General features: G+C 31.0%; 1 protein-coding gene across 5 annotated transcripts in view; it reads right to left on the reverse strand.

Annotated features, from left to right (window-relative positions):
* LOC129945767 (tight junction-associated protein 1) overlaps positions 1 to 23,036 on the reverse strand; it is a 92,414-nt gene that overhangs the window by 62,762 nt on the left and 6,616 nt on the right. For 3 of the 5 annotated variants that reach the window (XM_056055682.1, XM_056055681.1, XM_056055685.1), the window contains exon 2: positions 15,893 to 16,234. In XM_056055682.1, the coding sequence (XP_055911657.1) occupies positions 15,893 to 16,234 (342 nt within the window). Of the gene's footprint in view, positions 1 to 15,892; positions 16,266 to 16,354; positions 16,437 to 23,036 lie in introns of those variants that run through there. The other 2 variants (XM_056055683.1, XM_056055684.1) reach the window with 2 other exon arrangements.

Consider the following 23,036-nt stretch of genomic DNA (forward strand, 5'->3'; position numbering starts at 1 on the left):
ACTCGTTCGACAACCTATGTATCTATACGATGCACATTATGCACAAATATGTATCTTGACTTTAAAACATGATGGAAAATGATACTTCCTAGAAAGAATATATACAATATAAGGTATGTATATATCTAATAACAAAACTACTTCAGCATACAAATATTTGTATGAGTTATTATTATGCCATATGGGTACGAGTCTAGCGGACCTTTTAGCTGCAAGACGAATGTTGGGCTAAAGATAAAATATATATAGTGGTCCTTCTAAAATATTTCTATGGTACATTTAAGGCATCTTTTGCAGAAAGGAACAAAATTCAGAAGTGCAAATTTAAATTTTAATTGGTTTTCGAGGTCAAAGGATGTTAATATTTGGGGAAAATCAGCTAAATACATATATGGATAGAAGTTTGCTTAGAAAACTTTGAGGGCTTTAAAAAGCAAAGCTAAGATATATGTACTATATTAAAAACATGGGGTTTATCAAAAATACATAGACTGGACATAAGTCAACAAAAGGCAATATCCGTACAATGAAGTTTAAGTTAATAAACGTTTTGAATATATTGCTCAGTTTATATAATTGGTCTATAAATATATAAACATTATGAGTGTAGTGTATGGAAACATCACACAGAAAAAGTGTTTTTTAGACGTGTTGTTTTTAGGAAGAAATAAAATGAACAAAAATTAAACGTACCTTTGTTAAAAAGTAAGAGATATAACCCTAGGAAATATTGCGACATCACTTTGAAGATCATGTATTGTATTGTTGCAGAATGTGTGCGAAAATTAACTTCAATTTACCGTCGGTGTCGTTTTCAATAATTGAACCTTTCGAAAACATCATTAAGACGAATTTTGCATAATGACCTTGGTATGACGCCATACCAAGTTCAATTGGTTCAGGAGTTGAAGCGAATTGACCATCCAGTGCGTTTTCGCTTCGCTAAGTGGACTTGCGATCGACTCAGAGAAGATGCCGATTTTGCAGCAAAAAAGCATCTTTTTATAGATGAAGGTCATTTTGATCGTGGCGGGTATGTAAACAAGCAAAGTTGTAGCATTTGGGGCGCAGAAAACCCACACGCATACATTAAAAAGCCAATACACCCAAAACGAGTCACCTTTTGTGCTGATTTTGGTCCAGAGGCATAATTGGGTAATTTTTCTTCAAAAATCAGCAAAGAGTCGGCGTTACATTCAATGGCGTTAAATCGTCATCGGGCCATATTGAACGAATTTTTGTTCACAAAAACTGAAGAGGAGGAAATTGAGAACATTTTGTTTCAACAGGACGGCCGGCGGCGGCGTGGCGCTACGTGCTACACAGCTGAAGGTACACTCGATGTTTTGCGCCCTGTTTTTGAAGATCGTATCATAAGCCGCAGAGCTGACGTCGTTTAGACACTTTGGAGCTGCGATTTGACACCGTTGGACTATTCTTTGTGGGATGCCGTAAAAGATAAGTCCTATGCCGACAAGCCAGAGACAATTGACGCTTTAAAGGACTATATTCGTGAAGCCGTTGGTGAAATACGACTGCACAAATCAATAATGTACTTAAAAATTATACCGATCGTGTAGGCTACTGCATGGCCAGCCGAGGCAGCCATTTCAATGAAATAATTTTCCATTATTAACCAGAACGATTGTACTTTCAAATAAAAAAAGAAATTTGATAAAATATTCAACAGTTTTTTTATAGAATTTTCAAAAAAAAAAGTCATGTGGCGGACCCTTAATTTTAAAACTGATTTCAATTCGGCTGCCTCATATAAAATTCAACCAAAAGACCCAATTTTTACCACTTTTTGACGGATGGGGCTACTTTGAGGCAGATTGTAAAAAATAACCTACTGAATATTCTCGTCTATGACGTCAATCGTCTCGGGCTTATCTGCGTAGACAAGCGACTTTACATAGCCTAGCAAAAAAAAGGTGTAAGATGGCACGATACCACAAGCCCATGAACGCGAGATAATATTATGCTCCCTTAAAGTTTTCTAAAATAAATAATTGATTGTTTGTTGCGAGTGTCGCAAAAACCGAGCCATTGTTTTGATAATCAATTTGCAAGATTTGCAAACGGAATTGCTTGGGAGTAGATCTTTTTCTTATGAATTGACGAATTAAATTAATAATAACTCTAATTGACAGCTGCCAAAAAATATTTAAAATGACTCGTCTAAAAAGCAACAAGACAAATTTAAAATAATTTTAGAAACAGAAGTATCCATGTAGTTTTTCAGCTCAAGTTTGTTGTACGTAAATGATTGACTGGGTAGCACGAACTTGCTTATGTGTCAAGAGAGTCTGTTAAAAAATATTTCCTGCATGCAAAGATTTTAAAATGTAAATGATTTCTCTAAAAACCTTGTTCTGTCCTTAATTGATAAAATGTTTTTTTTTTTCTTTTTAAATAAATTTTCTACTATTTTTCAATTTCAGTTTAAAAATATTTAAAGTATGCAGTATTAATTTCGTAAGATGACGCATTTAAGAAATATCGAATTAAAAAAAGAATTGTAATATTTTTGTTTTAGTCCAAAATATAAAAAGAAGCTGGGTTCGACCCACACTGATAATTTCGCATCCCGTCTGTCGATTTGTCTTGCTAAAAAGTTTGTGGACTTTCGTGTTGATTTAAAAAAGTTGTCCGTTGAATTATTCTTAAAAATTTTTAAATTACCAACAATATTTTCATATAACGAAATAGTTGAGTTTGAAAATTTAGTTTTGTTAAATAGATTTTTAGTCAAAAACAAATTTGTATTTTACTATTTTTTGTAGACTGTTCGATTTGTATACAAAAAAAAGAGGCTGGGATGCGACCCACACTGATAACTTCCCATCCCGTCTGTCGATTTGTCTTGCTTAAAAGTTTGTCTTTATGTACTCGTATCAATTTTTACCAAATTTGCGTACTCTTTTTGTAGATTTTATTTTTTATATGAAAAAACGGACTGTTGGATTTTTATATTAAAATTACTGAATATCGAAAACAATATTTTCTGTGAAATAAAATAAGTTTCAAGCCAATATTTTGAAGTTTTGAAAAGCTATTTGAGCCGAAAGTAAATTTTTACCAAGTTTTAGTATTGTTTTTATTTTAGAGTTTTATTTTTTGTAAAAAAAAACTGTCAATTCGATTTTTTAAAAATTTTACCAACAATATTTCTTATGAGATAAAATTACTTTAAAGCCAATACTTAAAATTTTTAAAGAGATATTTGAGTCGAAAATCAATTTTTACCAACTTTTATACATTTTTTTTAGGTTTTTATTTTTTGTAAAAAAAACTGTCAATTCGATTTTTTTCAAACTTTAATTGAATGTTGACAGCAAGATTTTTTGAAAGATAAAAGTAAATTAAAGCCAATATCTCAAAGTTTTGAAAAGATATTTGAGTCGAAAATCAATTTTTACCAACTTTTATAAATTATTTTTTTTAGGTTTTTATTTTTTGTAAAAAACTATCAATTCGTTTTTTTTCAAACTTTAATTGTATGTTGACAACAAGATTTTTGAAAGATAAAAGATAATTAAAGCCAATATCTCAAAGTTTTGAAAAGATGTTTGAGTCAAAAACCAATTTTTACCAACTTTTATAAATTATTTTTTTTAGGTTTTTAGTTTTTGTAAAAAAAACTATCAATTCGATTTTTTTCAAACTTTAACTGTATGTTGACAACAAGATTTTTTGAAAGATAAAAGATAATTAAAGCCAATATCTCAAAGTTTTGAAAAGATATTTGAGTCGAAAATCAATTTTTACCAACTTTTATAATTTTTTTTTTAGGTTTTTATTTTTTGTAAAAAAACTGTCAATTCGATTTTTCTCAAAATTTTTCAGAATGTTGAAAACAATATTTCTTATAAGATAAAATAAAATTGAAGCCTTAATTTCAAGTTTTTGAAAAGATATTTGAATCGATATTCAATTTTTACGAACTTTGAGTTATGTTTTTTTTTAGATTTTTATTTTTTATAAAAAAACTGTCGATTAGATTTTTCTCAAAATTTTATCAGATGTCAAAAACATTATTCTTCGTTGCACAAAATTGTTTTAGAGATAAAATCATATTTCAGTCGTAAAATTTTGGAGGTGACAAATTTTTTTTTTCAGTTGTATTGATTTAAAAAAAAACCGTTATATTGATTTTTTTCAAAAAATATACCTGTTTGGTATCACGTTACAATCTATTATATAAAATTTAATTCAAGTCTCTAGCGTTTTTGGTTCGTAAGATATTTAGGGTTAACCAAAATTTTCACCATTTTTTCAAACTGCTATAGTAAAAAAACCACCCACGCAATTTTCTTGAGAGCCCTTTCTGCATCTTTCTGCCTTATTATCTGTATAAAAAAATTTATTTGAAGTCGATATCTCTTCTGGTTCTTGAGCTATGGACAACGAAAAAAACGTCGCGAACGTACGGACGTACGGACGTACAAACGTACGTACACACGCACGCACAGACATCTTTCTAAAAATCTTTTACTTCGACTCTAGGAACTTTGAAACGTCGAGAAATGTCAAAATTTTCAATTTGACAAATCGGACCCATTGCAATAACTTCCTATGGGACGTCTAAAGCCTAACGAGAATCGGCTCAAAACCTTAATTTCCAAAATTGAAGGTAATTAACCCAATATTTTGGGCTTTAGGGCCCTGGACAGGCAGACAGACGGGCTAATCGGGGAACCAACTTTTTTCGACTTCACTACCATCGTAGTGTAATGTTTGATTAAAATTTCTATTTTGAAATTTGTTCTTATTTGCCGCAAGTAAAAATTAAAATTGGATTTGGATGGAAGTGATCTACGAACGGCTAATTTAAGTAATAACTTTTAAAGTGGTGGCACAGGAAAGGATTGATCCTAAGACTACTTGCATTACAATCCTACGCACTAATCATCACGGTTCGGGTATTACTCTGCATAGAATTAGCGTTTATTTTAATAATAAACTTAAATTCGAAATATACCTTGGACTGCAAATCTTGGACCACCTTAGTATGCAATGCAAATTTAAACTTCTCCTTCATCAAAACTCAATAAATAAATGATTATACAGGGTTTAGAAGAATCTATGCTGTTGAAATATAAGCAAGAAAAAATATAATTCAAACCATTTTTAGCTTTTTACTATGGGATATGCCATTGTGTAATATATATTTTGAAGTACCTTCTTGAAGTTCAAAAATTAATTGCGAATCAATTTATTCTGATTTGTATAAAAACTAATAATAACTTTTTTTCACAAACATATTTTTCTACCTTAAAGTAAAATTATAAAAATTAAACTTAGTGAAACTAATATAAGAAATACATTTCTAAGAATTGAGTCTTACAAAAAGCTTTACAACGAATTTTCCGAAAAACAAACACTCAACCTTGTTTATTTGCAAAATTAAAATATTCAAAATAAAAAACATTTTCCAGAACTCTTTAAAATTAAAATATTTTATCGAAACAATAAAGTCGCTTACAGGCAAAATTGACAGTCTATACATTTTGGGCGTTATATTGTTTTCAATAAAATATGACAAAAAATCGGTAAAGTTATTTCTGTGAATAAATCTTATAGATATTATCAAATCATAATTTCTCAATACCCTGTTCGTAGAATCATCTTTAGTCAAAAAAAGACTTATACGCAGTGTTAAATATAATTTTAAAAATGTTTGATACTTTTAAGAAATTCAAAAAATTACAAATAACAGTGGTCAACTAAATTATTTTTAATTTCAGTTTTGTTGTTTAAAAAATACTTTTTTTTAAATTAATTTGTTTTCCTAAATTAAATTCTTACCTTTCTCTAGAAATGCAACCAAATACATAATATGCTGTTTTTTAAGCTATGGTTAAACACAATGTAATTCTTAAAAGAACATTGTACGACGTTTTCACAGAGGACACATCTTTATCTTCTAGATAAGTTTAGATCATTCAAGATCATAGTTAAAGGTTTGCTTTTGAATGTATCTGAAGTTTTGCAAAACCATGAATGTGATTCCTTTATGATTTTACATATTTCGTTGCATAGTAGATTTTTAGTAGTGATTCCGAATCCGAACTCTGATTTCAACTATATGTTCTTAAACTCAGAACTTGCCGTTTTCAATATTATTTTTATATATTAATTTCCCATAAGAAGTTATTGTAATGGGTTCGCTTTGTCGAAGTGAAAATTTTGACATTTATCTACGTTTCAAGGTCCCTAGAGTCGAAATAAAAGATTTTTAGAAAGGCGTCTGTGCGTGCGTCTGTACGTACATTTGTACATCGTCGCCCATAGTTTAGAAACCACACGAGATATTCAAAAAGATGCAGTAAGGGCTCTCACGAAAATTGATTGAGTGGTTTATAAAAAGGTGAACATTTTGGTTAAACCTAAATACCTCACGAACCAATGACGCTAAAAACTGTAATTAGATTTTATATTATATATTGTAACGTGATACTAACCAAATATATTTTTGGGGAAAAATACAATTAACTGTTTTTTTTTATAAATCAAAAAATTGAAAACAAATGTGTCACCTCGAAAAATTTACGAAAAAAAAATGTTTTCATCTCCAAAACAACTTTGTGCAACCAGACACAACCTTTTGACATCTGGTAAAAATGTTGAGAAAAATCAAATTGACAGTTTTTTTTAAATAGGTAAAAAAAAACCATACTAAAATTTGGTAAAAATTTACTTTCGACTGAAATATCTTTTCAAAAATTTGGGATTATTACTTCCAACTAATTTTAACTTAAAAGAAATATTGTTTTCAACATTCGAAACCATTTTGAGAAAAAATCGAATTGACAGTTTTTTTTACAAAACATAAAAATTTAAAAAATAATAATAAAAGTTGGTAAAAATTTACTTTCGACTCGAACATCTTTTCAAAAATTTAGGATTATTACTTCTAACTAATTTTAACTTATAAGAAATATTATTTTTAACATTCGATACAATTGTGAGAAAAACAATACTAAAACTCGGTGACATTTTACTTTTGACTTAAATAGCTTTTCAAAAATTAAAAATATTGGCTTCAAACTTATTTTATTTCACACAAAGAATTTTTTGTATATTTAGTAATTTTTCTTATGTACAATAAAATCTACAAGAAATAGTACGTACATTTCGTAAAAATTGATTTTCGGTTCTCGATATCTCTAAAATTAATTTCATTCACCCAATTTGTATTTGTTTATAAAAGAAATAAAAAAGTTAAGAAATGCTATTAAAACTGGTAAACATTTGTTCTCTACTAAAAATCTATTTAGCAAAACTAGATTTTCAAAATAAACTATTTCTTTTTATGAAAAATATTGTTTGTAATTTAAAATTGTTTAAAAATAATTCAACGACAACTTTTTTAACCAAACACGAAAACCTCAAACTTTTAAGCAAGACAAGTCGATAGACGGGATAGGAGCCATCACAGGCTGTTTTAATTAATCTGAAGTAATTCTTTAATGGTTTTAAATATTTCGTTGTATAGTAAGTTTTTAGTAGTGATTCCGAATCCGAACTCTGATTCCAACTATGTATTCGTTCTTAAACTCAGAACTTGCCGTTTTCAATACTATTTTTATATATACTTTGTTCATTATATTCCCATAATTTGATGTTATAACCTTAAGACAACGAATTTGTAAGTAATGAGAAAAATGTTAATATCCGATTTAGCATAAATACTTTACCATTCTCTTAAGGAACAGGTATTGTACGTGAGACAAGGTGAAGCCCATAACAACTTATGAGGATTGTTAGAGAAGTAAACAAGACACTGAACATTTTTAACCGTAATATTGAGGATAGCGATAGTAGACTTGAAAAATCATCACGAATTGTATTGCAAAAAAACTACGTCTTAAATGAATGTATGGTTAATGCATAATTCAAGTTTTTTCCTAATATTAAAACGATCTCAAAAACCTGATGAGTCAAATTTAAACAAAGGCCATTAAAATCATAAGAAAAGTTTATACTTTGTGCGCCCAGATACAAAAACTAGTTGACCACTGTAATTTTGTCTGTAAAATTGTTCAAAAAGTTGTCCGATATACACATTTTTTTAAGCTTTAAAATACTGAAACTGTTAAAGAAACCCTGACGATTCTCACCTAAATTTGTTTTTACCTAGAAATCAAAAATTAATTTCAAAGCATATATGTAATTATTTACACATTTCACTTTTGAAAATTATCTTACTTCAAAAACTTTTCTATTCATGAAAAACAAGAAACTAAAAAGTAAAGTGTTAAAATTATAGAAAAACAAACATCCCTTCACTTTGTCGACAAGAATTTATAATGAAACACCCAGTACCTCAACCGTTTAGATGCACACATTGCAATATAAAGCCCCGAGACAATTTCGTCAAAAAGTTAATTTTTTGGAAAAATATAATACGAAAGTATCTTCCATCTTCATATAATATATGTTTAGTATTTTATATAACTCGCGTGTCAAGGAGCGTCCTCCTGCTGCTCCTCCAATGATGTATTCCTTATGGCAGTAGAAGTTGAGTGCAGCATTTACAAAAAATAATAATTGCCTATTTTTTTGTCTCCTCATGGGTCCTGCGTCCCTTTATTCATCCTGATGATTCTTTGGTCGATATAATATTCTTTTTTTGTTTTCTTTTTTTTTTGGTTTTTGCTTTTTGGTTTCAAGTGAAGGAAGCAAAATTGAGGAAACTTTATCCATCACGCAAAAGTCAGAAAATGTTGGGATAGACATGGGTTAGAGGGCAAGTGGTTGTGGAGGGTGTAGTTAGGTTTTTTGCGAAGGGTTGTTGACTTTCTTCCTAGCGGATATTTTCAAACTGGGAATTGATGTTTGCCTTTGTGGCAATGTGTGAGCGGGTGGTTTTTCTTCTGTTTTTCAGGTTTTTCTCTCTCTTATTTCAACCCCCTCCCCATCACCCAAGAGACAGTCGCCTGTTGGTAACATGCATGTGAAATGAATTGTTGAAGTGAAATAGAATAGGGTACCCCAACCCCACCACCGCACACCATCCATTCCATAAACTAGGTATGAACCGCATACACAAAGTCGCAATTCACCAGGGCTCCGGATTGAATAAAAGTTGGGGTCAGGGATACCGATAGCGATAGGAATAGGGTGGTTGATGGTTTTGTTGCTGTTTGGAATGGAATGATTGTTTGAAGAAATTGGCTTGACGATGACTATACTATACTATGTATACCTATAAACGTATGTAGGTTTGAACAATGATTGCTTTCAATGTCTGATCGAAATGAAAGTTGATACAAAACAAAAGCAGTTAAAAATTAGATCAATTTGAAATCACAAATCTAATAATAGGTTCTATGGGGAGGAGTGTTTTTTTGTTTTTCTATTTGTTTTTTATTTTTTAAGGAACACTTTCAAAACCAAATAAAGATAAGTTGATACGTGGCAGTCATGGTTGCAGTTAGCTATAAGTCGAATTGAAAAGTTCACTCAAATTTACAATTCTACAAATAAACTTTATACGGGGGTACCTATGTACGTATATCATCAAAACTGATAGCTATACATATAAATACTATGATGATAATGCAAGCAATCAAATCGAATTGCTTTAAGAGTAAAGTTTTCTTTTTATAAAGAAAAGAGGGTTAACTTTTAAGCGGTTTTTCTGCAGAGGAAACAGTAGCAGTAGCATTTTGGTATAGTTTTTAAGCAATTGAATTCAGAAATTTTACATTTTTTAGAGCGTGAATGTTTTCAAAAGTTATTTATGTTTGTTTTTTATGAGTCTAATCAGAAATAAAGTTTTGGCATTTTTGAATTATATAAAGTAAATACTTTGTTTTGATTTGGCAGAAAGTTTGTATTCCTGTCTTATGTAATATAATTTTTAGATTTGTTTATTTATGTAAAATACATCATCATCTTTACTTTTTATTTTTGGTCTATGCTTAAAATAAAGAAAACATTTAAAAACACAACACATTTTTAACCTTGAAAGTTGTAAAAAGTTATGCTAAAAAAAAGCTTTAAAACTCTACTATGTCTTAAAATAAAAGTAAGAGAAACTTGGGAAATACGAAAAATGTTTTGTTTTGTAAAGTTTGTGGTAATTTGCATAATATGTATGTTACTCATAAATTAGGTTAACCAAGGAATAGAGTTATGTCCTTCTGTGAAGGTTGTTCACTTGGCATATCACATTAAGGTGGTCATGTAGCACTTAATATTGAAAAGAGGATAATTCCTTTTTTTTATTTATATTTTTAACTTCAATATCAACCAAATAATAATAATAACTTAATGTACTAATTAAAATAAATTATGAACATTTTTAGTAAAATCAACAAATATTTGTACAAAAACCAGAAACATAACGTTTTCGAATATTCGTATTATAATTAATTGTTTTTAAATTTAAATAATTACAATGTCATTTCATAATTAATTTTGAAAAAAAAAATGTTATTTGTTCTTAAGTACAACTAATTGAAAAGCAAACGGATGAAAACCAGTGGTTAATACTTCTTCAATAATTTAAAGATATAAAGGAAGAATTAAAATTAAGCTTTTTTAGAAGGAAGCTTATTTAATATATATAATGTATACCACGCAAAGCATTTCAATTAATTTTAAGGAAATGAATATTTGGAATTGAAATTTTAATCTTTCACTTTTTTTTCAAGCCATAATCTTAAATTTTTCACAAGATATTAATTTCTGTCGCAAATAAATTTTTACCACCTTTTGTTAAATTTTTTGGTTATAAGTTTTAAAAAAAACTGTCAATTTGTTTTTCCTCAAAATTTTTAAAAGATAAAAGTAGTTTAAGGCCAATATCTCATAATTTTGAAAAGGTATTTGGGTCGAAATTCAATTTTTAACCAACTTTGAGTAATGTTTTTTAAGTTCTTAATTTTTTTTTAAGAAAATGCCAATTCCATTTTTTTCAAAATTTTACCAGATGTTAAAAACGTTATTTTCGTTAATTTTAAGTAAATGAATATTTGGAATTGAGATTTTAATCTTTTACTTTTAAGTGTACATAATATGTGAGTAAAGTAGAGTTTTGTGTGCTGTAAGAGGTTGCCAAACTGAAATAAATGTTTGCATCCATTTTTACATACATTGCATCTCAGTTGATCATAACAAAAAAAAAAGTAGCTAAACGTCAAACTGACAGTTTTTTTTTAACTTGTGACATATGCATAGGAGCTATATGTCTACTTTTGGATTCGTAAACAATTTTGAACTCGAGATTTTTATCAAACAGTGAGTCCCGTAATTCTGTCTGTCCTTGCGACTACGGCCTGGTTAATTGGGTTCAAACTTCTAAGTTTAGGTTTGAAGCAGATTGCTATTAGGCGGTTTATTTTTTTCATTTTAAGATAAAAAAGAAGCTGGGATGGGACCCACACTGATAGCTTTCTATCCCGTCTGTCGACTTGCCTTGCTTAAAATTTTGTAGGTTTTCGTGTTGTGTTAAAAAAATATCACTCGATTTATTCTTATAATTTTAAACCACTGCCAGCTGGTCGTCACTAAAGTCTCTTTTTCCCCGTCCTTAAACATTCTAAACTTCATAGGAAATTTAAGTGTTACCTTTTCAGAAGTGGAATTGGCTCTATCTGGTCTTACTGAAGACATTAATTTTGGTCCAGATGAAATTCCACCTGTTGTTTTAGCTTTTTATGGTTTGTGTTTAATAGTTCGTTAACATAATAGTGTATTTTTGCCAGAATGGAGAACTTCCTTCGTTTCTCCTATTCAAAAATGTGGTCCAAAACAGGAAATAACAAACTACCGTCCTATTAGTAAATTGTCATCAATACCTAAAGTATTTGAAAAATTTGTTTGTGATAAATTTAAATTTTTATTAAAAGAATCCATACAAAACCATGTACCAACATGGTTTTGTATCCGGTAGATCAACTTCCACTAACCTAAACATTTTCACGAATTTTATTCTAAATTCATTATAAAAGGGTTACCAAGTGGACGTTATCTACACCGATTTTGCAAAAGCGGTTGATAGGGTGCATTATAAAATAGTATTAAAAAAATTATAGAACATAATGTTTTCATTCTAACATAGTAAAATGGCTGACAGCTTATCTTACAGGGCACAGTCAGCTTGTTTCGATTGATTCAATCAACTCACATCATTTTTCTGTAACTTCTGGTGTTCCGCAAGGGAGTCATTTAGGTCCAATATTGTTTTTATTTTTATTAATGACCTACCTGATGTCCTTACAAACTCAATGCGTCTTATGTTTGCGGATGAGTTAAAATTTGTAGATGTCTAAAAAACTAAACAGACTGTACGCTGCTCCAAAATGATGTAAACAATCTTATCAACTGGTGCAATGTATGCCAATTAGCACTAAACATATCCAAATGTAAATGTTCTTCGTTTAAACGTCGTTTGTTACCTATCGTTTACGATTTCAATGTGCAAAATCATGTCCTTGACAGAGTTTATATTGAAAAAGACCTTGTAGTCATTTTTGATTATAAGCTAAACTTTGTACAGTATACAGAATTCATGGTGAACAAAGTAAACTCTATGCCGAGTTTTATTTTTCGTAATTCGTTTGGTCTTAGGGACCCTTACACACTTAAAGCCATTTATGTGGCGTATGATCGATCAATCCTGGAATATTGCTGCGCAGTGTGGAATCCTCATTACATTACAATGTTCATATTACAATAGAAAATGTCAAAAAAGTGTACAAGATTTTTAGTGCACAAACTAGGCTGGAACATTGAAATGCCTTCATATAAAGTTAGATGTCAGCTTATTGCAGATATAAGAAAACAGCCGTTTTCCATAAATTTTGTGAGTGATATTTTATCTTATCATATTGATTCGAACCTTATTTCGGGGAAACGTTCATAGAATAAATTATGCGTTTAATGAATCCACAACTCGCAGTGTTAGGGAGATTAATAATGTGTCACCTAATATAGATTTTAATTTTCATATGAGTAAAAACTTATTCAAAAATATGTTAAAGTTATATTTTTAACAAATTAAATAATGTTATAATAATTTTTAATTTTTTGGAATAAGCTTTAATTTTAAAATGATTCAATGAATATTTTAAAAATTTCGGTAGTCTATTTGAGATTGTAAACTCTAATTGATATAAATAAATAAATAAATAAATATTTTGCATATGATGAAATAGTTTGATTTCGAAATCTATTTTTGTTAAAGAGATTTTTAGTCGAAAACCATTTTTTACCAATTTTAGTAGCATTTATTAAAACATTTATAATTCGTATTTCTTATAAAAACAAAATTAATAAATATCTTCTATTGTTCATGAGATTTTGAGAACCGAACATCAATTTTTAACAAATTTGCATATTATTTTTTTTAGATTTTATTTTTTTTTTGAAAAAAACTGACTGTTGGATTCTTATAAAAAAAATTACTGAATATTTAAAACAATATTTTCTGTAAGATAAAATTAGCTTGAAGCTAATATTTTCAATTTTTGGAAATCTATTGGAGTCAAAAGTAAATTTTTACCACCTTTTGTTAATTTTTTTGAAAAAAATTGTCAATTTGATTTTTTTCAAAATTTTATTGGATGTTGAAAACAATATTTGTAAGAGATAAAATTAGTAAAAAGCCAATATCTCAAAATTTTGAAAAAAAATTTGAGTCGAAAATCAATTTTTACCAACTTTTATTAATTTTGTATTGTTTTTTTTTTCCAAAATTTGTCCGAATGTTGAAAACAATATTTCTTATAAGAAAATAAGATATTAGCCATAATCTTATATTTTTGAAAAGATACTTTAATCAAAAACCAATTTATACCAACTTTGAGTAACGTGTTTATTTATTTTTTATAAAAAAAATTGTCAGTTTGATTTTTTTTTAATTTTACCAGATGCAAAAATTGTCATTTATTTTGGAGATAAAATCATTTTTTTGTTCGTAAAATTTAGAGGTGCAACATTTTTGTTTTCAGCTGGTGTTTGGTTTATAAAAAAATGAATTGGAATTTTTATCCAAAAATATATAAGTTTGGTGTGATGTTATTGTTATATAAATATAAAAACATGAACATAAATAATATAAAATTAAATTCAAGTCTCTAGCGGTTTTGGTTCGTGAGATATTTACAATTAACCAAAATTTTCACTTTTTTTAAATTGTTATGATAAAAAAACCACCAACGCAATTTTTTTGAGAGTCCTTTCTGCATTTTTCTGCATTATTATCTGTATAACAAATTTTATTTGAAGTCGATATCTCTTCTGGTTCTTGAGCTATGGGCGACTAAAAAAATGTGATGAACAATTAATTGCATCCTTACATTTTGGAAAATCCTTGTTTTATGCCTGAACTCACGGTGGTGTCAAGTTAGCTCTACAAGTAAAACAAATTTTTGGAATTCTTTCCACAAGTAATTTACAACAAAAAGCTACTACTGCATACTCAGTTTTTTTAAATTTCGAAAAATGTAGTGCTAACTTGACAGTCGTACATAATTTAATTGAAGTCTGTAGCGTTATTGGTTCGAGAGATTTTCGGACTCAACCAAATTTTTCTCGTGTTTTAATTGCTTAAGTAAATAAAAAACACCCACTTTATCTTTTTTAAAGTCCTTTTTGCATCATTTGATGTTATTATCTGTAATGCAAGTCAAAAACTGGTAGTACAAGTGGCGTGATGGATTCAATCCCTTCCTGCCAACTAAACTTTTTTTCACGGGTACTGCCTCTTTCAAGGAAGAGTAATTCTTGTCGTAAAAAATAATTTCTCAAATGAGCCTTCCGGATTCGGCTTAAGACTGTAGGTCCCCACCATCCCTGACAATATTGCTCGCCAAAAAAATGGTTGAAAGTTGTAAGTTACTATTCCCTAGTTCTCAACGGACTGCAAAAATGTATACCTTCAAATGAGAAATAAAATATTAATGCCCAAACCTTTATTTATCATTTCACAATCTCAACATCTGTATGCCCATTTTACAATCATCATTTTAATTCAATAAATTCGAAATTAAGGTGCATTTTTCAAAAAGTTCCACACATAACTAATTCCATCTTCATTCTTCCAAGAAGACTTCAATCAATGGATTGATTTCCATAAAACCTACATAACCTTCGTCTATACATGTTTTTGGCTCATATTTCGAATTTTGTGTAACCTTTTTCTTGAAATGTTTATTTTCAACTTCTTGAATTATATACCAACTACCCATTAAACCAATACCTTTCGAAGGTACATGCTACCAAAACGTTAAGCTAATATACAAACAGCAACAATCTAAAACTTAAGAACAACCTGTAGGATTTATGATACAGCTGAAAGAAAAAAAATAACTTCCACTCCTTGTCCTTATCCCTAGCCACGTACAAACGCCCTACAATCAATTATTTCAAACAGTCTCTGTCTCTGTCTCTGCTATTCGGACTAAAAAAATCCACTTCAGTCTAAGAATAACTTTTTCAATCGTTATTCGCTATAGAACCTGTTGCTCAGGTGTAACTTATACTTGCACACAATTAAATTGGTTAGATCGCAACTAAATGTTATAAAAGTTAAAATTACAATCATCTCAGGCTTAGACTGTGCTAGCCTAGCGAGCTATAGAAGACCCAGCCACAGATAGAGCCAGAGCCAAAGCCCACCGGCCAACAGTAAGGATACTGCCCCAATAAATTATGCATGACTTCCATGTCCCCATCCCACACGTACCATGCATGTTATACTAAAATGGTCGTATAATGCCTATCTTTTATGCGTCAAAAGACGCAGCGTTCCTAGGTATAGACATAAATATATCTCATCGACGGACGTTGAAAAAGGGTTAAAAATAAATTTCATCTAGGTATAGGTGCTTATAGCTATGGTATCGGTATGGTTAAGGTACATAAAATTACTTACGATTTCCCTTTGCAATTTTGCTATGTTGTAGTTGGCTTGTGCTAGTCGAACGCTCAACGTGGCCACATCGCTGGTCAACTGCGCCCGTTCCCCCGAGTTCCGGTCGACCAGCTTCAGCAGCTTGTCCTCCAATGTCTGATTTACCTTTTGCACACGTTTGTGTGACTCATACAATCGATCGTATTTATCCTGCCACGCTATGATACTATCTTCAAGTTCAACTTGTCGGTCGGACTCCCGCAAGCATGCTGTCTCCATGGCAATTAATTCGGATTGTTTCTCGACGAGAGCCTGCTTCAGTACTTCGATTTCTGCATGCAAATGCACATCACAGTTGTTGTTCTATAAGTAGAATAGAAAAAAGAAAACGTTGCTATATATGAAAGAAAAACACTAGAACGCTCGAGGACAATAAACAACAGATAATGCAGTCTTGAATAAAAGTATCTATACATCACTTACGAAAGAAAAATGCATACAATCGGAAAAGGCGCGAGGAACGGCGGCGTTCGTCGCGTTGTCGTAGCGTCGGCTTAAAAATATATGTATAGGCAAAGATGCGATGTGTCTCGAACCTAAGCAAAAACTCCATAAGACTGAAGATTGAATCTGGAACTTGAGAATCGGGAGCCAATGGTGCTGTGACTAGGAGTGGGACAGAGACTGCGGGACAAAGATTGTCAGACAACATAGGGGCAGATAACAGCCTATACTCGTACACCCTAGATAAGAAGTACTCATCAGCAGCGAGGAGCTCGCTTACTCGTAGATAGATGCTCATGCTAGGTTATTTTTTGTTGATATACTTTTCTATTCATTGTGCTTGTGCTGCAATGCTTCTGCTCTCTAATCATTTAGAGGTGGATGTCAGACAAGATTAGAAGCTAAAGATTGAGATTCTGCAAAGTGTAGGGAAGGATTTATTTTTTTTTTATAGTTGTGCTATCATAATATAATAGTTAAAATCAGCAATATTGTATTCTTTGGTCTTTGATGTGTCGCAACAGTGTGATTGACAAGAAAGTATTCAGTTAAACTTTGAGATTGAATTATTTGTCTGGTTTCTTGGAGAAATGATTCAGAAATATTAGTTCATGTTTAACTGGATATTTCATCTAAACTTAACTTTAGTTAAGTTAAGCTAATAAACTATAGAAGTGGTGCCAAAATGTAGCTTTGCATTTTTTTTAATAATGACAACACACTAAAAGGGCTTTAAATACGTTTAATATTCCAAACATTCCAGACTCAACGTAAGCATCAGGGTTGTGTTGAAAAGAAGGTGTCTGTATAAATTTGTTTCAAATTCTTTAGAATTGAAATCATGGCGAAAAGTAGAGGGTGGTAAGGCATTCCACATTCGTGTAGTACGGCTAAAAAATGAATTTTTGTACTTCACAGTACAATGAAAGTTGGTCTCAAGGTTAAACTGGTGAGCATATCTAGAAGCGCAATTATTATGATTGAACTGTTTAATATGGGAAATGCAACTGGCTATTTCACTAAAGCATAACCTGTTAAAATAACGGTACAAAAGGGTTTGACGAGTGAAGTAAATGAGTTAATGATGACTTTAAAAATCTTTTTTTAATATTTTCCAAGAAACTTAAGTTAGTTACTAGAACACCAGCTCAGACTTGGAAGTTGTATATTCTAGTTTTAGACGTTTATAATATTTGTAGATTGTAGCCAGATCAGAAGAAGAGACAAATTTCTTGTACCATTTTCGAAAACCAAAACATCTTGGGGCATTTTTGCCAGCATCACGCTCATGCGTTTGGGATGTGAGTCTGTAAAAAAAATATGAAAAACTAAGACTTATACTGTCAGTGAAACAATTAACTAGAAAAGAAGTTGCAGACAGTAGATCAATAACAAAAATAAGAAAGAGTGTTGGAGACAAAACAGAGCCTTGCGGCACACCAGCATTTATTTTGTGGTTTTCGGACCTGTACCCATCCAATACTTCTTGTATGAAGGAGGGTTTATCTAAACCGAGTTTTTGATCAGAAAGTGTAATGCTAAACCCTGTTAAATGCTATTGAAATATCAAGCGAAACAATCTCATCGTTCAGTGGGGTAAGATCACTAGTGGACCTATATAAATACAATTCACATGACTTATTTCTAGAAACTGAAAGTTTTGTTGTGGGCAGAAAGAATGAAAAATTGCCTGTTGACATGGTTTCTGTTCCAAATTCTTACAATTTAAATGGCAGATGGTAGGCCAATTTGAGTAGACGCAGACAAAATGAGAAAATTGTCAGCAATCCTTAGATCTTTTCAACAACGACATTTGACAGTTACAAACGTCATCTTACAATTGCTGAAAGTGACGTTTCTGAAAGAATAAAAAAATTACTGTTGATATGGTTTCTGTTCCGAATTCTTACAATTTAAATGGCAGAAGATAGACTAATTTAAAAACACACAGACAAAATGAGAACATTGTCAGCAATCTTAAGATGGTTTAAACAACGACATTTGACAGTTACAAACGTCATTTTTCAATTGCTGAAAGTGACGTTTTTGAAAGAATACAAAATTTACTGTTGATATGGTTTCTGTTCCGAATTCTTCCAATTTAAATAGCAGAAGGTAGACTAATTGGAATACACGCAGACAAAATGAGAAAATTGTCAGCAATCTACAAATGATTTAAGCATTGACATTTGACAGTCACAAACGTCATATTACAATTGCTGAAAGTGATGTTTCTGAAAGAATACAAAATTAACTGTTGATATGGTTTCTTACAATTTAAATGGCAGAAGGTAAACTGCTTTGAATACACGCAGAAAAAATGAGAGAATTGTCAGCAATCTTTAAATGGTTTAAACAACGACATTTGACAGTTACAAACGTCATCTGTTGAATTGTTTTCTGTTTTAAATTCTTACAATTTAAATTTAAATAATTTCAATACACACAGAAAAAATGAGAAAATTGTCGGCAATCTTTAGATAGTTTAAACAACGACATTTGACAATTACAAACATCACCTTACAGTTGCTGAAAGTGACGTTTTTTGGCAATATTGTCACACAAAATTATAAGTTCACACGATCGCAACAATTTTCTGACTGACATTTTTCACAGCAGTACAAAATATAATAGAAAGATGTTAATTTTTTATTAACTTTCAATCAATTTTTAAGAATATTATATGCAACAAAAATAACTTGACAATACTTTCCTTAGGAAAATATAGTGTTCGAAGAAAAAGATGCCTATGTGCTTTCTCTTGATTGATTCAAAATCCGCCATCAGCGAAAAACGTGGTTTGTTTGTTCTTTTTCTTGTATTAAATTATTTATTTTAAACGTCCTTAAAATTTACCTTATACATATATCTTTGAATCCTTCAATAATTGATAACAATATATACATTTGTTTTCTTACAGATCTATGTTGTTTCAAATTGCTGTACTAATTTTGTATCCATAAAATTCGTTATAAGTTTCCACGCGTTTGTGTGTCTTCTGAGGTAATGTTTTGTTAATGTTAATGTTTGTTAATGTGTCTAAAGTTCAGGGGTTTTGCAAATTAACATGGTCTCTTACTAAGGCCACTGGATCTCTCCAAAACATAAAATATATGACCAAGACACGTCTCTTGTTAGAACCATATATCGTACAAGAAAAGATCTTCAATAACTGTCTAAAAAGTTGTGCAGCACAAGTCCAATTGCTACGATAAATTCGGATCAACACAATACTTGCACTTGAAGCAGTAATATTTTCGACTGAGCGTGCGTAAAGACGAGTGTGCATCATCTAAGATCATCATTATCATCTAAGATATCGGAAAGGCTTCGAATCTCTTCACAATTTTACCAATTTCTTTCTTAGTAGACGACCATAATCGTCGAGAACTGCGTGAAAGAGTGACTTGGTTTTAGTATCCACTTTTGCAGTCGGTTTTACTGATTCTTTGAGTCCTCAGCGATACATTGGCTGCGTTCAATCTCAGACAGACAGGGTATCCGGATACCTTTTCGTCAGTGTTTTACTTGTAAAATAACAGCTGATCTCAACTGAGAAGTGAAAAAAGGAATCCAAAGGTATCCAAGAACTTCTAGGGTATGTAGGTATCTGACAGAACAGCTGATTCGACACATGGTTGAATTTCAAGGTACTAGAAAATTGATTTCAGCTTTTTGTATTTGTTGGTAAGCAAAAAGATACAAAATGTTAGTTGAAGTTGTATTTGAGGATGTTCTGTACATAATTGACGTTGAAGAAGCTGTTTGCCTCTAAATTTTAGATTTTAATTATAATCTATTTTTTTAAAGTTCAAAATTGACTTATTTTGTTCCGGTTTTGTAGAAGACCAATTTGCTAGGTAGAAGTTGAAGAACCTCATTCTGTGCAAGAGGTACAACAAAATACAGGTAAATACATATTAATCTTGTGGAAGTAAATAAATATAACTTTTTTGATTTTATGTATAAAATCAGACAGAGGCGAACAGCTTGAAAGAAAGTTATCCTTTAAGATAATTCAAAACCGGAAAGAAGAACCACTCTATTCCCTTTTTTTAAGGTTGGGAACATACATAAATCCATTCTGCTCTTCCTGTAGAAGTGCAGAAAGAGAAAGGACCCAAAAACCCGGAAAAAAACAATTTTTCAAGAAATTGCAAAAGTTCTTGAAACACACGGGTCAAATTTTGATGAACAGGAATTAAAAATAAAATTAAAAAATATGAAAAAGCTCTACAATATTATCATAGCCAATTACAAGAAAACGTCAACTGGTCGAGGACTAATGAATTGGCCATACCTTGAGATGATGACTGAAATTTACCTCAACGAGGCACAAGTTAGTGACACCGAAACAATAAGTTCCCTTGTGCGATCCTCTGGGGTCTATCTGAGTTTGCCCTCGACCTCATTTTCGGTTAAAAGCTCTAGTCTGATTTAAAAGTTGTTTTTATTTTTTGACAGCTACCTAAATACAGCTATCTGACTCGTTCAAAAAGGTATCTAAAAATCCACCTATCCAAGACAAGATTGAACGCAGCCATTATCGTACATTTCAAATGGTGAACTAATATTATGACACTTCAAATGACAGCTGAGTTTGAAAGTTACCAACTTGAAATCACGAATTGAACTACCCTAAGCAAAAAAGCACAAACTTAGACACTGCACTATTTGTTTTTCTTCTTGTTGAGTATTAATCAAAAATGTGAGTAGTTATTTCCTCACAAAATATCACAAATTCACATTTTTGCATTTTATCACGTTTTTGAAATGAAATGTCATTAAGATGAACATCTCAACTGAATGTATCTATATCATTCCTTTTTTTGTACGAAATCGAAAACGCTGACTTGTGTAGCTATATGCTAAATGTTCTGCATATCCATAACTTTTGCATCGAACTTATTACAAACAAAAATATATGAACAATCGTACAAAATACGAATAGGTACTTTTTTCATAAACAAAAATAAAAAGATGTACCATCAAAAACAATGACGTCCAAGGACGACGAAAAAATAAATAACTTGATGTTGATGATGGGGCTGAAGCTGAAGCTGCTGATTTTCTGATGATGGTGGATGATGGAATAGGAAGCGTGTGAAATCCGTTCTGGAAATTGACCTCGATTCGTCATTTTAGTGCCTGAGCCTGCCCATAAGCTTATATGTGCTTAGTTCTATTATGCTAGCTATTTTTATTTTTGCTGAATTTTTATGACTGTGTTTTCATTAGAATGAGTTTCTACTTTCTATGCTAAGGACAAACAAAATTCGTCCATGGAATGGGTGCGGGTTTTACTCGTACATACCGATGTACATTGTATACATTGTGAATAAAATTCACAACAATGGATATTAAAACAAAATGGAGGAGTGATGGGATAGGTACATGTACGAGTATTATAGATAGATAGGTTTTTGTTTTAACATCAGACATAATAAATATGGCTGGTTGGTTTTGTTTGTATCTTAAGCAATCAACCATAGATATTGGAAAAAATCAATTAGGTAATGCGCCTTTCTTAGATTTAGATACTTTTGGAGTTTTTCATTGCTCTATCTCGAGGAAGCACCTAACCTATTTTCATTTGTATATATTGTTATAAACAACTTTTAGTGTTCCGACTTACTAACGATATTTTTATTAAGGTACAATTCAGACGGATTATAACAAATACAAGTACACAGAATTAAAAACAATCTTTTGTGTCGGCAGTAGGACCGTGTTATACTTTAATCTCGTTAGAGATAAAAATCACATTATTTGAGTTTGTTGAAATTTTCTTTGATAAATACTAAATTTGTGGAACTTTGTTTGTAATTTATGTATTTGTAATGCTACGATATAAGGTAAATCTAAAACACATATAAAATAAATGCTGGTGTCCCCCAGGGCTCCGTTTTGTCTCCGACTCTCTTCCTTATATTTATAAATGATTTTATGTCTGCCACTTCTAACCCATTAAACTGTTTCGTCGACGACAGAACCCTCTCACACTCGTTTCTAGAATCACATCCTTGTCCTTTGGATCATAAATTTCTGATCTTGACAGCGTTGTACAATGGGAAATCAAAAACCGTGTAGAATTTAATGCTTCGAAAACTCAATGCTTTCCCCTGTCGTTAAAGCGTAACATACTCCCGATGCCGCTATCTATGAGTGGCACTTGCATCCAGGAAACTAATCAACTGTCACTACTTGGTATGTGTACCACAGATCACCTTTTGTGGAATGATCACATATTTGACGTTGTCAAACATGCTGCCAAGTGCTTAGGATTTCTCCAATGGTGCACTCCTTCTGATCTGGCTGTAATTTACAAAGCCTTCATTCGTCCAAAAATTTAATGGAACTCGCATTTTTGGGCAGGAGCCCCTAAAACAAGTTTGAATCTTTTAGATAGGATACAAAAAAGAGCTTTGAAAATGATAGGCGATAGAACTATAACGGAAACATTTATCTCTTGAACACCGGCAATGTTTCATGCCTTTCGTTGTATTACAGATACTTTTACAAGCAATGTCCTGTCGAATGAGACAGCTACATTCCCCACCCCCCTCAAACAATTCAGCTGTAATACTCGCACTTCTAGGAATGCTCATCAGTTTAGCCTCGAGCTCAATTTCTGACGTACTATTAAGTCGAGAATATGGAA

This window comes from Eupeodes corollae, chromosome 2 (assembly GCF_945859685.1).
Source record: "Eupeodes corollae chromosome 2, idEupCoro1.1, whole genome shotgun sequence".
Lineage (NCBI taxonomy): Eukaryota > Metazoa > Arthropoda > Insecta > Diptera > Syrphidae > Eupeodes > Eupeodes corollae.